General features: G+C 36.0%; 1 protein-coding gene across 1 annotated transcript in view; it reads left to right on the forward strand.

Moving 5' to 3' along the window:
* Positions 1-955: 955 nt before the first annotated feature.
* Positions 956-15,481, forward strand: part of LOC113086806 (ephrin type-B receptor 1-like) — a gene marked incomplete at its 5' end in the record, with an annotated part of 40,856 nt that continues 26,330 nt past the window's right edge. The window contains 2 exons of the mRNA XM_026255502.1: positions 956-1,093; positions 12,929-13,091. Coding sequence (XP_026111287.1) covers positions 956-1,093; positions 12,929-13,091 — 301 coding nt within the window. The remainder of the gene's footprint in view (positions 1,094-12,928; positions 13,092-15,481) is intronic.

Here is a 15,481-nt window from a genome sequence, read left to right on the forward strand (position 1 = left end):
AGCAACAGATCATGAATGATATTATGAGAGAGACTCAAATATTTTGGATACTTTGCTTGAGTCACCGTTTTAAAAGCATCAGATGGAAGTCTGGATGAAGTGTAGAGACAGTCTGAGAATGCTGAAGAAGACATTATATCAACAGCCTGTGAGCATCTGTCTTGAATGTTCATATACGGGTGTCTTTAATCACAGTTTTGTATAAGTAATAATATTTCTTTAAATTTTAAAAATATTTTGTATATATTATTATTAATATTGTGTATTATTTATGTTATTTAACTGTATAATTTTTTATTTTTTATTTATTTTTACTTTTATATTCTGATCATTAGCAATAATTTTTTTATCATTTTATATTTATAATGAGGACTTTAAGACTTTTTTGTTTTAAGAATCTTAATTTGTTTGTTTCCCTTGAGAAATAGAGAGAGAGAGTCATAGGAAATGATTTGTCTGTTTGTGATGTATGTGTGTGATGTTTAGCAGGTGCTAATGTGTATCTGTAGTCGCTTGTGAGACATCCGTATGCTCGCCTCAGTCTATTCACCAATTAAAACAGGCTGTGTGTGATGTTAAAACAGCTGAGTGTAGAGATGGACCACTTTGACGAAGCAATGAGGAGGAAGGGGGGGGGGGGGGGGGTTGGGCAGTGGGTAAATTTCGAGGCTGTGCATGTTCACTCAGGTGTGTATTCCTCAAAGACAGAGAGGCCAGAAACGCACGGTAGCCAATCAGAGCATTTGAAATGAATGGGCTTCCATTGCAAAGGGCACTTTCTCATGAAGCTATTGAACAACGTCAGTCAGCCTCTTTTTTGACTCTTTCATCAAACTGTGTGTGTGTGCGAGCTTCATTTCTGAAAGTGGCAGATCAATTCACTAGCCAAGTACACACAGCAGGGAAAATGGCTGTTTGGAATGATTTTATTTTTTTTTAACTTGGTTTTCCTTCTCTCTCTTTTGCAGCTCCGTCCATAGTTCCCATAATGCATCAAGTCAGTTCGACGATGAAAAGCATCACATTGTCATGGCCACAGCCTGAACAGCCCAATGGAATTATTCTCGATTACGAGCTACGCTACTATGAGAAGGTAAGACATGCGGGTGTACTGGACTTCTTCCTCAAGGTTTTTCAAATGCTCTTGACATGTCGAGTTTAATTTGAACACTTTTAATGCAGGATGTAATTGGGTCAAATGGAAGAAATTGCAATTCAAAGGTCCAATTCATTGTAGAATTGATTCATTTCATTAAACTAGCAGAAGGTAACTTTGTTTTTGGCAACTAGGAAATGAAGGGACATCTCGCAGATCCCGTTGTGATGTCATCATGAGGAAGTGCGGTACAGTGGGTTGCTAGGTGACAGCATTGACCGGCGGATGGTGGGCTTTAGTTGTTTTGCCGACCGGTTCTTGCAGAGAGATGCTGAAACACAAGACCCTCTCACAACTATTACACTTAATGATTCCAGAGCCTCCCCTACCGCCGCCACACACACACACACAGGCTCCACAGACATCACCCCTTTTAGAGACATCATGGCAGAGCATGATGGACAAACTAAATAACGCACATCTCGTCAGCAGTTATGCCCATATTCCCCGTCTGATGTTCCTTTGAAATGTTGCCATCATATACCGTATATCTCCACCTGGCTGTCTGGCATCATGTACTCGCCAAGGTCTGATAAAAACACTTTCACACACTATATTTTCCAGCCCTCCATACATATACAGACAGAATTGTATATTCAAAGCTGTCTGTACATTATGAAGGGCTTTAGTAATTTTCCACACACTGCTGTTATACAAACTAATTCAAATGACAGCCTTTACATCAGCTTTTCTATAGTGCATTAGAAAAGTGTTGATAAGAAGTCAGGTTTGAAGTAATGTGAAGTGAAGTAATCTGTTACTAATTATTAAAATGTTGATTATTTTAGATTGTTGGATCGTTTTACTAATTTATTAGACTGAACAGTCATACAGTACTCATTACTTATGTTCATGACATAAAACAAAAGTTACCTGCTGTTGCTGTACTTCAGTCTCTGTGCATTAGTTTACTCTTGCTGTCAAATACATGGACAGATTGTTCGATTCTTATATTGAGATTTTTGTAAGGGGAAAAAGTGGATTTTAAATTCTGATTGGACACTTAATTTAATTTAATTTAATTTAATTTAATTTAATTTAATTTAATTTAATTTAATTTAATTTAATTTAATTTAATTTAATTTAATTTAATTTAATATTATTTTTCCACACAAATAATCCAGACCTCAGTGTTATGAATATAAAGTTTGTATTTGAAATATTAATATTTTGTAACATTATAAATGTTTTACCGTCACTTTGATCAATTAAATGTGTCCTTGCTGAAAAAAAAGGTTGTATATATAATGAAAGTGAATTACAATCATTGTGATATTCACTTAATTTTATATCACCAACAAAATTATTGTAAATATTTGATGAATACTCAATATATCACGGAGCCTCAACCTCAATTATCAGTCAAATCAAAGAAAGCACTGTCATTTTTAACAAATCATTTATATATATATATATATATATATATATATATATATATATATATATATATATATATATATATATATATATATATATATATATATAATTTTTTTAATTTTTTAATTTATTTTTTATTTTTGGAGGGGCTTCTGTATCTCACCTTTTGCTGAGACACTCATCGGAGCATCCCGACTTTTTTAAATTTTTAAATTTAGCATTGTTAATTGAAAGCATATTTTGCTAGTTGCTCCACCCAAATCTGACTTCTGCACTGACTTTTTTCTGTTTCATGTAGTGACTGAAGTCTGCAAACACTGAACTGCTTATTTCTCTGGAGGACAAATCTTTGACTATTGTCTTTTCTGCAATGATGTTTGGCGAGATAAATGAGCTGCGTTATGAAAATTGGTTTAATCAAAAGCTTGGGGAATAATAATATCTATATCCGGGATAATTCTCTCCTCTCGACAATAGTTTACTCAAATGCAAATAGCACAAGTGCAGCACTTATTTCCTTATAAATATGCATGTTGTATAATCATATGCTGATTTATAAAACGGGAAAGAAGGAAAAAGGTACTTCAGAATCAGACACTGTACAGGAAATATCATTTATTCAGCTGTCTTCTGGGCATGAAAACATGATGTGGAAAGCGTGTTACAATGCAAGTTTGCAGTGCTTCAACCTCATCTGTTTTTTAACAGCTTGTAATTATAATTTAATGTGTGTTTCACAAATATATTTGAAAAATTGGTTTTATAACAGGTTTTTAAAAGGTTGTTTACATGGTTTTGATTTGTAGAGTGTGTAAAGAAACGGAATGATGGAGGAAAAGTGTTCAGACTGCTGCCGCAAAGTTGCAATGTTTATCTTGTTATGGTTTGCATGATAACAGGCCACGCCCACTCCACAGCTCAATGAACCAATCAGTGACCAGTTAAACTTGAAAATCCATATACACTTTTTTGCAAATTATGTTTGGTGAAGTTAATGGTACAGAAATGACACTGCAGCTGTAAAACTATAAAACCACAGTTAAAAAAAAAAGAAGAAAGAAATGGAATGTGGTCATCTGTCAGATTATAAATAATGAAAGAGAGCACCTGGTGAAGGAGTCATACGTGTGAATACATTACACTAGCTCGAGTCGATCTCCTTGCACTGTATCCGTCATGAGGAGATCAGCGCGATTCCGCCTGAGGGTCTTTTTACGGTTCGCTTGACAGCAGGACTGGCAGGTGCTTATTCTCTAAGCCATCGTGACAACCCGAGTTCCTTTTTCAGGCATTAGATCAAATTCAGTGGCTAAGTCAGCACAAATGTAAAAATGCGGTGGTGCGTGGGCACGCTGCAGGAGAGAACTGTGGGTAAGATTTGAGGTTTCAGCCCTGACTGAAGCCATCCCGCCATGCAAACGAGTTCCACAGCTGTACATCTGATTATGTTTTACCGCGTCAGAAAGGCACTCTGACTCCTGTTTCAGCAACCGTGTTTTACGGTTATTAGAATCGAATTATTCTTATTATTGTTATAATTAACAACAACAGCAGCGAAGAAGAAGAACAACATTGTATGATTCCAGTGAGATAACAGTAAACATTAATTATAATACTGTTTTTCCTTGCCACCCAATAATCCAACGTTAATCTAAATCCAAAAGCAAAACCTTTGGGAACCACCAGTTTAAAACAAAACTCTTCACTGTAACCGTGTCTTGCTGTACTTTCTCACAAGTCCCTGGAGGGGTTTCTGTATCTCACCTTTTGCTGAGACACTCATCGGAGCATCCCGACTTCCTTCGAAAGAGCTGCAGGCTGCCACAACATGGCTGTCAATTACCAGCAGAAGCTGTCACTTCCAGTAACGCAGAAGGCTGTGCTGCATCTCTCGTACTGGCTGAGATAACTGCCTGGACCCTTATAGATGTAGTGGTAGTTTTCTGGGACAAGGGTTCAGGAGTTTCTAACCTCAATCATCAAGGCTAATGGAGAACCGCCGAAGCTCTGGCCCCGTGCCGCCACACTTCCTGTGCTCTCCTTAATGCTGTAGTGTGCTCCGGTAAAATGAAGTCTGTGAGGTCTAAAATCAGCCACAGTGAACTCTTAAGACCCTGTCCGGCATTTACAAACAGATATGGGATGGGAAGTTGCATCTCATAAAAATGCGGGGTGCATCCGAGCAGTGCCATTAGTTGAATGTGACCGGGCTATTAAAATCATCGCTTGCATAAAACACTCTCTAAAAGCCTCTAGGAAAAGACGTTTCCACTATCGCCATGGTACCCTTCTAATGCTTTAAGATCAGGCACCTGCATGCTCTTACATCTGACCCAGTTCATCTGTGCTGCGATCTGAAAGCTGAGGGTCACAGCTAACCCATGTGCAACCATCAGCTTTAGCCCTTCAGTGCTAGCTTCTGTGTCTCTTAAACTCACACGACCTGGCAGCTACTACACTCAAAAAATGGCGTAGAAACAGTTTTCACCTAGTATTTACTAGTAGAGTTCACATTTTTCACAGTGTAGTTGTTTATTAGGGTCTTTTTTTGTGTAAAAGACATTTATACAAATAAATTCTTGGTGCATTTTTTTTATAATTTGTTCATGAATCTATTGTTATTGCTATAAGTGTGTGTGCGTGTGTGTGTTTGTGTGTGAGAGAGAGAGAGAGAGAGAATATTTATGTATATGTCATAAATTAACACAATCATGATAAATGATTCCCTGATATATTGATGTTTAAAGTTTAGGTATGTAATATATTGTAATCCACTCCCCACCTCTCGCAAATTAAAATTCAAATAATTTTTGAATAATTCTTTATTGGCCTGACTGTAAAAAATACAGTATAGCAAAAGCTTGGAATATATGTGGAGAAACAGAATAATAACAATAAAAGGTTCCCCACCTCTCGCTCTCTCTATCGCTCTCTCTTTCTCTTTTTCTCTGATCTCTGTGTCTCAGAGTTTCATGACACAGAAGATAACTTGCATTTAAAAGGTCAGGGCCTTTTTTAATTGCAATAAGAGTCTGCACGTGTGTGTGTGTGTGTGTGTGTTTGGTTACAGACATGTGTGTGTGTGTGTGTGTGTTTTAGCCCAGAGGTAGAGGATTATGAGTCATCTCATGTTGGCATCTATAAAAATACATTATGCTTCATTCAGAATGTCTCTGTTAACATACAAACATTAGTTTTCATAAACAATACTACAATATTACATTTCTCTAATAGAATGCTTCATAATAACAAGCCCACACATGGTAAAATCATAATCCATAAAAGCCCACGTATGCTGTTTGATCTCTGCCTACAGCGCTCTGCATTTCTCCTGTGTTTGCTGCCACTTTTCCATTCTCTCTCTCTCTCTCTCTCTCTCTCTCTCTCTCTCTCTCTCTCTCTCTCTCTCTATCTGCAGACACTCTGTCTACACTGAGAGCGAGCAACACGTACAGCTACATCCCTCCTAGTTCTACCACACACTTTGTCAACAGATTTGTTGATTTATAATGTAAGTGAGCTAGTCATGACAAAACTAGACTGCTCTCAAGGTACTTTACAAATGATTATTTGACTCAACAAAACTAGAATGCGCCCATTATAATCAACAAGTAATTCATTACAGTGGTCTTGTTTTGTCTCAACAGAATTACTTCCATTTAATATTAGAGTAATGAATGAATTTTTTGATAATACCAGGTAACTTCATTTAATGACTAAAACAGTTTTTGTTTGTTTAAAATTGATTTGTGATCTCGTCAGCATATAAATAATTATAATCGGAGTGATTACAATTATCATTTAAGTGTTTTTTTATTTTTTTATTTAAAGGTTATCCAGTTTGTAATGGGTTATTTATTTATTTCTGGAACAAATTATTTTTAACAATGCCCCTGTGTTTTTATTGTTTTTTATTGTGGAGGGTGTTTGTTGATCTTTTGCTCACATTTAGCTCACTTTCGTCTGTCGAAATGATCTCATGTATCTCACTTTGCAGGCTGAAGAAGGATTACTGGCTCGCAGCTCCACAGTTTCTCTCTCTCTTTCCTGTAGAACAACACTGCTGCAGATTAATAGCACACTAGCTCACTTTAGATGAGCAAAGATGGTTATATAACAGGCTGTATAGTAATGCAATTTAGCATATTAGAATGCACTTCTCTAGTTCTACTACTCGATTAAATTGAGCATTCTTGTCCCCCTTGCACAGGTGTAAGAAATTTTGATAACTCCCCTCCCATTCACTTCTTCCTTTTGCGTGTTTGCAGCTAAATATTTCTCTGAAGCTGTTAGTATTATGCGGCGTGCGTAGCAGGACGTGAAAGCCAGATGTCAGTACGAAAGCAATACTGTTATTAAAAAGATATGAAACCGTACACAAGGCCAATACAAGGTTTTGTTTCAGCTGAATGAATTCAATCTCGGCGATCTCTCCATGCTGCACTGAATGCAAAGTTGAACTCATAGCTTAACACATACAGTACCATCTCATAAGACTTCAAAGATTCTCAAAAACTGTGTTCTGGGTAACCAATGAGGTCTGTAATACCTATCTGATAGCATTTCCATTCGCTCAGCTTGCACAGGATTCCCCAGAAATATGCTTAGTAATTGTGTAGTTTAAAATCTGTTGTTATTTTTTAACTTTTAAAAAAATAACAAAAAATAATAATAATAATAATACAAAAAAATCATGTAAATAAAATTAGTGTAATTTGTATGTTTTATTTTTCAATTTATATAAATATGATCATATTTTACCCCTTTAGAAGATGCTAGTTCTCATGTATAATGATAGAAAATGTTTGTTAGACTTGTGAATGTGAGACACGTACAATATAAAGTATTCAAAACAGGTAAGTTGATATATTTGGAGTAAAGTTGAATTGAACTGATGCATCAGTCATACAGCTCTCCGGACCGCGCTCCCCATGACGAGCTCGACACACTGCCACAGAAACAAGAATGAGATGCATTCTGATATATCTGTGGCATTAAACTCCGTTAGTGAGGGCTTGTTTAAAATATTGCACATATATAGGCCGTTCAGATTATTTGTTAAATTGCAATGAAATACCTTATATCTGCAGACTATGTAGTTTGTGGATGAATAATTTGTAACGGCCAAAACTATGTATTTTGTATGCATCACATTAAAGTGCGGTGTGCATGAAAATAATAACAAGGCGGCAGAGCAAACATATCATCCATAGTGGTTCTCTATGTCATCACCACATAGTGTGCGTTATAAGTTAAGTGATCAGTCTTTAAGAGAAGGACTATGTGAGAACCACTATGGATGATAAGTTAACTCTGCTGCCTTGTTATTATTTTGTCTTTATTTTATTTTTTAATGTCAAGAAAGAGTTAATCTCTCATGTATGAGAAGAGCGTGTTGTCGTGTAGCAGCCATTAAATGTGTCGGACACCAACTCCTCATTTTCTATCGTATTCATTTCATTTCAAGGGCACCTCAGTCATGGTATTGAAGGTGGAGAGGGCGCTGTACATTCAGACCCCCACCTACAATCCCCATCTGGTATGAGACTCAAACCCACAACACTTGGGTTACGAGTCCAACTCTTTTAACATTAGGCCACGACTTCCCTGCAAAGGAGTTTCCCTTTAAAGGAAACCTTCTGGACAAATACTAAGAGACCATTTCTGAAATGACTAATGAACCAGTTCTTTTTAGTAAATCAAAAACTTGTTTGATTTAAAAAATATGTATGTTTTATTAACCTAAACATACAACATGACTAGTTTAGCTTGATTACTGAAGCAAATCACAACCGTTAATAATTTATTAAATCGTTTTAATCGTTCAAAAAAAACAAAAAAAGATAAACACTGCCTTATGTAATGTACAGTGCTGTAAAAAATATTTTTCAAAGCCGGAAATAAAACAAATATTACTTTGTTCAATCTTCTTCTTCTTGAAAAAAAAAAATATTTAAAAAAATAAATATAAAAATAAGTTATTTACAAAAAAATATATTTTTTATATTAAAAGAAAATTAATTCCACGTTAACGTTTCATAGTAAATCCCAAACCAATTTTTTATTTAGTGATCATGTTAGCAGAAAAATTATGTCTTGATAAATGCCCATATAAATCAAAATTAAAAACATAATCGAATCAGTGAATCAGCCTTAAAGCAATTATATTATCTATAAGTAATCTTCCCTAGTCTTTGTGTTTCTTAGGTCTTAACAGCTGGTGTTGGCATCCTGCAAGCAGAGGTAGCATGTGCCACCCGATTGGGGGAAGTGGCGCTTTGCCACGGCCAGCCATGCCATGTTCACTGAAGGATGTTTGAGATGGCGTGTGTGTATGAGGTTCATGGTCCATTAACAGAAGGACTGATTTGACACCAGCCTCATCCCCCTGTTTGTGTGATCATTTGTGTAAGTGTGTGTGTGTGTGTGTGTGTAAGACATGCGACTCCCTTCAGCAGGACAGATTGCTTTGCTGGTCTATGGCGGTGACACCTGCCTCTTGCCAAAACAGATCCACTGCTCACTGAGGACCTGCTGAGAACCATGTCTGTCTGCCCTGGCAGCCCCTCCTATTGGCTGCCTGCCACAAGCCCCGCCTACTTTCCACACCCTCTTGAAGTGGTAGAGTTTGGGAGGGACTTCCCATAATCCCCATTTGACTGACAGCGGGAGAAGGCCACTCCCAGCGGGGCATTCACTGCCGGGGGAACAGTAGCCAGATCAACATAGAAAGTCAAGTGGCACACAGGCAAACACTGGCTCTGTTCAGAATAGCACAATAATCTTTTTGAAGTATGCAAAGAAGATACATTTTCTTATATGTGTAACACCTGTAAAAGCTTTTTTTTTTCTGTGGCCCCAAAAACATTCTTCGCTCAAAAAAAAAAAAAAAAAAAAATTATAATAATTTTAAGAACTCTTTGCTGAAAGTGTCTGTGGCGATCCAAGTATGGTTGTTACATGGCATCACTGCAAAAACTCCTGTTTGGAACCTTGCAGTATGCGATAAGTGGTATGCTAGTATTTCGAACATTTTTCAGTTCCTCTCAAAATAAATTATTTGGGCATAATCAAATATAGGCTTGAGAAGGTGAGAAATCACACACAGAATCTGAGAGTTGTTTTATTATTTAATTATTTTTAAATCGTGTTAATTTGTGTCACTCAGCACCGTGCTTATTTAATCTCCAGAACAGTGTTTCTGACAGGTTTTAATACAGATTCTGATCTGTGTGCTACGCAAGGACAGTTGTAAAGTATGTAAATTACCTTTCATTACTTAATAAACCCCCAGAGGTAATGGGAGATGCAAATTAAGTTCAAAACACTTTTTTGAGTAACGGTTTAAGCTTTTAAAGGTCTAGTTCACCCAAAGGAATCTTATAATTCAGCAAATAATTTTATGAATTGAAGTATGTTCCTCACACAAATGTATCATAAGACTTAAGAAAACATAAAAGCCATATAATATATAGCATCAAAAGTCATGTGGGCTACTTTTATGGTTTGACAGCATCCATATTTTTCACTTTAATGGTTTTGAAAATTCTAGTGTGAATAATCCTTTCACAAATAAATAAATAAAAAATAAGTAGATATTTGGAACAGCATAAATGTGCTTTATAAATTAAAATTACTTACTTACTTACTTACTTACATAAGGGTGGCACATCCAAGATGTAGAGGAGATTGTCAGAAGAGATTTGGAACAATTTAGCATCCATCACTTTTTCAGCAATGGATCCTCAGTAGTGAATGGGTGCCGTCAGAATATTGTTTGTCTGATGCTCTAAATGACACTCGCTGTGTTTATTTATTTATGGCCAAGTGGTGTGGTCATGATCATGTGTTTGTAAACGTCCTTCATAATTTATTTCTCAGAGCACTAGTGCTCGTCACGCTTGTTTTATGGCTGAGGTGATGTCAGGTGCAGACTCTCTTCATCTCCGCACAATCACCACCACAAGGATGACATATATTTAGACATACCGTCTTGTTTTGTAAATTACAGACAACATGCCAAACCCTCTTGCCCCTTTGCATGTCACTCATGCACGATCTGAACCTGAATTATTAATACCACTGATATTTTTTTCCGTGATTATTATTATTATTATTATGTTGCAGTTGTTAAGAAACAGATTTTGCCTCCGGCCATCACAGTAGGGGTTTTCATGTGTAGCGTGGGCTTTCAGCGTCGTGCTGCTGTGAATTTCGATGAGACCTTGAAAACTAAATTGATTGTTGTAGCAAGTCTGTCTCTTCTCCGTCTGAGACTTTACTATACCTGTCTCATTTTTGGTACTTTTTGCTTTTGCTCACAACACAAACACTGAACAAAGACTGTGATAAAACAGAGACAAAACTAATGGGACATACAACATATATATAGACAATAAAAGTAGTCAGGCATGCAATGTAGGGACAAACTGTAAATATGTAAATACTTAAGTCCTTTGTATTTATACATGTACCTGTGTATATGTAATTTATTTATGCAATTTATATATATATATATATATATATATATATATATATATATATATATATATATATATATATATATATATATATATATATATATATATATATATATATAGGATAGTATATGTGTTATATTCATCTAGTATATTTTAGGATAGTAGATATTTAGATAATAATTTAGGAAAGTTAAAGCGATTGCTGTGTTTGGTCCAGTGTTATTACTTGCCAGTGTATTATACTGTGTTTTATAGTTTGAACAGACACTTAGGTGACAGACATTATGGCATCAATTTAAACATGCAAATCTTATTTGTTGCAGTTTATAACCGACTACACTTGAAATGAATATGAATCTAATTTCAGTTTCACACTCAAGGCTTCAGTCCTTGTTTTATTTATCTTTTCATTGTCTTTTTGTTTATCATGGCACATTTTCATGTAAGCCGAGTGATGAGTGCAAACTAAAATCCAATGAAAGCACATCAGTTCTGCTCAGAGACGTTAACTGACAGGCGAATTAGTAGTGCCTTTTTTTTCTGCATTTCTCAAAGTATTCTTACCTTACATCTCTTACAAATTAAAAGAAAGCTTTCTGCTTTCTTACTTTTTGAAGTACAAAGGAGGCCAGGTTTTAAAGTTTGACATGAAACAACTTATAAATTATAAACAACAATACATTTTACCTGCGTAATGTGATTTGTATAAAAAAAAAAAGAAAAAAAAAGAAAAGGTAAACAGGAAATCAATGGGAAAAAATCTAATTCTGACATCTGATTGTATCTATCAGAAACTGAGTGGATCTTGAAAAGTATAAAGAAAGTCATTTTGACGCCATGCTGAACTAAAAGCTCCTTTGTTAAAACAACTGGATCAAAGTTTTGACCTTGAAATACCAATTAAACTTCTAAAAAGGTGAATGGCTTGTTTCTTTCCCACATTTTCCCCCAAAATGTCTATTCTGGGAGAAAAGTGCGTTTTAATGGGTATGAAATTCAGCAAAAAAGGGTGGATTGTTTTACGGCAATAACAAATACAGGAGTACAGTTATTCTCCGTAATTATAACAGTGATATATTTACTACAGTGAATTTTACATAATGCACAAAACTACTTATAGTTGCTTTTTCATTTTTATTGCTAACTGCACTGTAACATATTAAATAGAAACCTTTAAATGTTAATAGGAATTTTTGACAGAAATGAAAAGGTGTGTTATTTCTTTTTTTTAAAGAAGGTGAATTATTAAGCCACTTATAGTCTACCACTTTCTCTCTACACACATTTTCTCTCTCTGAGTTGGTGAGGTGTTGGAGTTTAGAAAGAGAGATCTCATCAGGAACACATTAATGTCTCGTCTGCTCTTAAATGTCCTTTCTGATGGCATCAGTCCTCGTCTGGTCTGCGGCTCTTCAAAGAGCCTCATTTCACTAAAGATTTTTTTTCCTCCCCAAAAAAGGAAAGTGTTTTTGCTTTACGGCCCCATTTAATGGAGGTCTCAGTTAAAGTTTGTTTAAATATCAACTTGGTCTCAAATGTTTATACTTTAGCTTACATTGCTTGGTTTTGAAAGACTTGTGATTCTGGACTTTTAGGTGAATCTGAGCACAGTTTCAGACATCTTTTTAGATCTCTTCTAAGGAGATAAGTTTGCCATTTCTTTCCACTCTCTGAATTATCTGATGAACTTAAGCAAAGGATGATAGAGAAATTTGGTCTCACTGTAGGAGAAACAATTGAGATATTAATAAGCTCTCCTCTGTGATTATATATATATATATATATATATATATATATATATATATATATATATATATATATATATATATACATATATATATATTAAAATGGAGGTCTGTAGTGTAATTTGTAATAAAAATAAAAAAACTCCCCCAAATCTCTCTCTGTCTGGCAGGAGCTGTCTGAGGTGAACTCCACGCAGGTGAGGAGTCAGAAGAACACTGCTCTTGTGGATGGATTACGGCCAGGCACCATGTACGTGATGCAGGTTCGCGCCAGGACGGTTGCCGGATTCGGCAAATACAGCAGCAAAATGTGCTTCCAAACCCTCACAGATGGTACGAACCCCCACGCCAACGCCTGCCTGTGTTTTGTGTGTGTGTGTGTGTGGAGACACTCTTTGGAACTGGGTGATCTCATTCATTGATTTATTTAGACATATATTATTTTGAAATAAATGCTTCACTATTTCATTTTTATGCTTAGTAGATTTAGTAGATCTATCTATCTATCTATCTATCTATCTATTGTTCTATCTATCTATCTATTGTTCTATCTATTGTTCTATCTTACTTTTTTATCATGCTTTGTTGTCTTATTCGTTCCTCCCAGCCAGCTTTCTCATTCTTTCAAACACTCTTCTGTTTTTTTTAAGGTTTTTTTTGTCTGTTTGTTGTGTCTTTGGGCTCATTTCATTCATTAGTGGCACACAAACAAAATAAAAAGTTCTGTTTTCGAAAATTTTCAGAAAGTTTCAAACTTTAAAATGTACAACAAGAAACATCTCTCTTGTTCTCTCTCTCTCTCTCTCTCTCTCTCTCTCTCTCTCTCTCTCTCTCGTAAACACACACACACACACACACACACACAACCCTACCCCTAACCCTAACCCTCACAGGAAACCTCAACAATTTACGATTTATAAGTGTTTTGAAAAATGGGGACATGGGTTATGTCCTCATAAGTCACCCTCTCCTTGTAATACCTGTGTCATACCCGTGTCATTATACAGAGTTGTGTCCTGATATGTCACAAAAACATGCCCACACACACACACACACACACACACACACACATAACATCTGTCTCTCTCATGTTTTTGATTAATGGCTCTGTGTCTGTTGGCTAGCACGTCCTGCCTGATGACTGTGCCAGGGATACACACACACACACACACACACACACACATACATTCCAGGGGGACTGGACTCTACAGGACAGAAAGACATCCGCCAGGCAGCTGGCTATTTCCCTGGGCTTCACACACAAACACACACACTTTACCTGTCCAGCTCTCTTGCACATTCATTTTTTTATGCTTCATCTTTTACACAACCCTCCTTGTCTTTGCTGTCACACTGGTGTAAATATAACTGAACTGCACTGGCAAACTGGGACAGACGTACAAAGAGACCCTGTTAGTAGATGGTGTGTTACATCCTTCTATACTATTATTCATGCATTTGTGCTTTAGAGCTGCATTTATGCATGTTATCCAAAGTGATTTGCATTGCATTCAAGGTATGTGCATTTCAGTTAATGCATTCTCTAAGAATCAATCCCATAACATTGGCATTGCTAGCACCATGCTTTACTGTTTGAGCTACAAGATATTTAGAATATTCCTAAAACACACAAATCAGCTATGTAGTGAAATCGCATATTCAAGAATGCTTGTAACAAACTTGCAAATTAGACATATAAATACACACAATCATAATATGCACGGCTGAATTTTGTGTTTGTTTCATGCATTTGTGTGTGATTTGATGATTAATTTGTATGTTTCAGTTTTTTTATGTTTTTAATTTTTTGTTGCATTCATGTTACATGTTTGTTTGCTGAGTGTGTGTGTGATACATGTTATGTTTGCGGTCTATTTAAATGCATAAATAAAGTTTATGTAATGTATGTATTTGTTGTTTGATGTATATGTTTATGTTTTGTTGACTGCAGTTGTGTTATTTACATGATTGTGTGTTTCAGTTTTGGATGTTGGTTGCGTGTGTGTGGGTGTGGGTGTGTGTGTGTGTTTCTGCATAGCTGATTTGCATATTTGTTGAATGCATCTGGGTGTGGTTGGCATGATTGATTGTTGCATATTTGCTGGGTGCATGTATTTTCATGGCATACACAAATATGTTTAATATGTGTTTGTGCACGTTTGATTTGTATGTATATGTATGTAATTGTATTTTGTTAATTTTGCTTGCGATTTGCACAAATGATTTGTCTTTCAATTTTGTTTGTTTGCATGTTACATGCATGTTCTGCAAGTTTTTTATGTTTGTTTTAGGGGTGCACTAATCACGATCGGCCAATCGTTTTGCGCATCTCATCAGTAAAGCCGGCTCTCTAATCAGCGGTAAATTCCCTCAGGTGCGTGATTTCACATAGAGCAGCTATTAATACACAGAGCCATTGTTAACTGAGAAGCTGAGCAAATCCACGTTCATTTTCAGCGTTTATTTGCACATCTTCTCAGTTAACAACGGCTCTGTGTAGTAACAGCTGCTCTATGTGAAATATACGTTAATGTTATACATGCACTCATCAAACAGACATGCACGCTTATACTGTACATACTCTTCATCATGCAGTGTTGAAATGTAGTATTGACTAACACAAATTAAATGGGAAATACAGACAGAGCACAATTATGTCACATTGATGAAGACAAAACTCAGTGTGTTTGTGTGTGTGTGTGTGCAGACATAACTGTGCCGTC

The sequence above is a fragment of the Carassius auratus genome, unplaced genomic scaffold, assembly GCF_003368295.1.
Source record: "Carassius auratus strain Wakin unplaced genomic scaffold, ASM336829v1 scaf_tig00044030, whole genome shotgun sequence".
Taxonomy (NCBI): domain Eukaryota; kingdom Metazoa; phylum Chordata; class Actinopteri; order Cypriniformes; family Cyprinidae; genus Carassius; species Carassius auratus.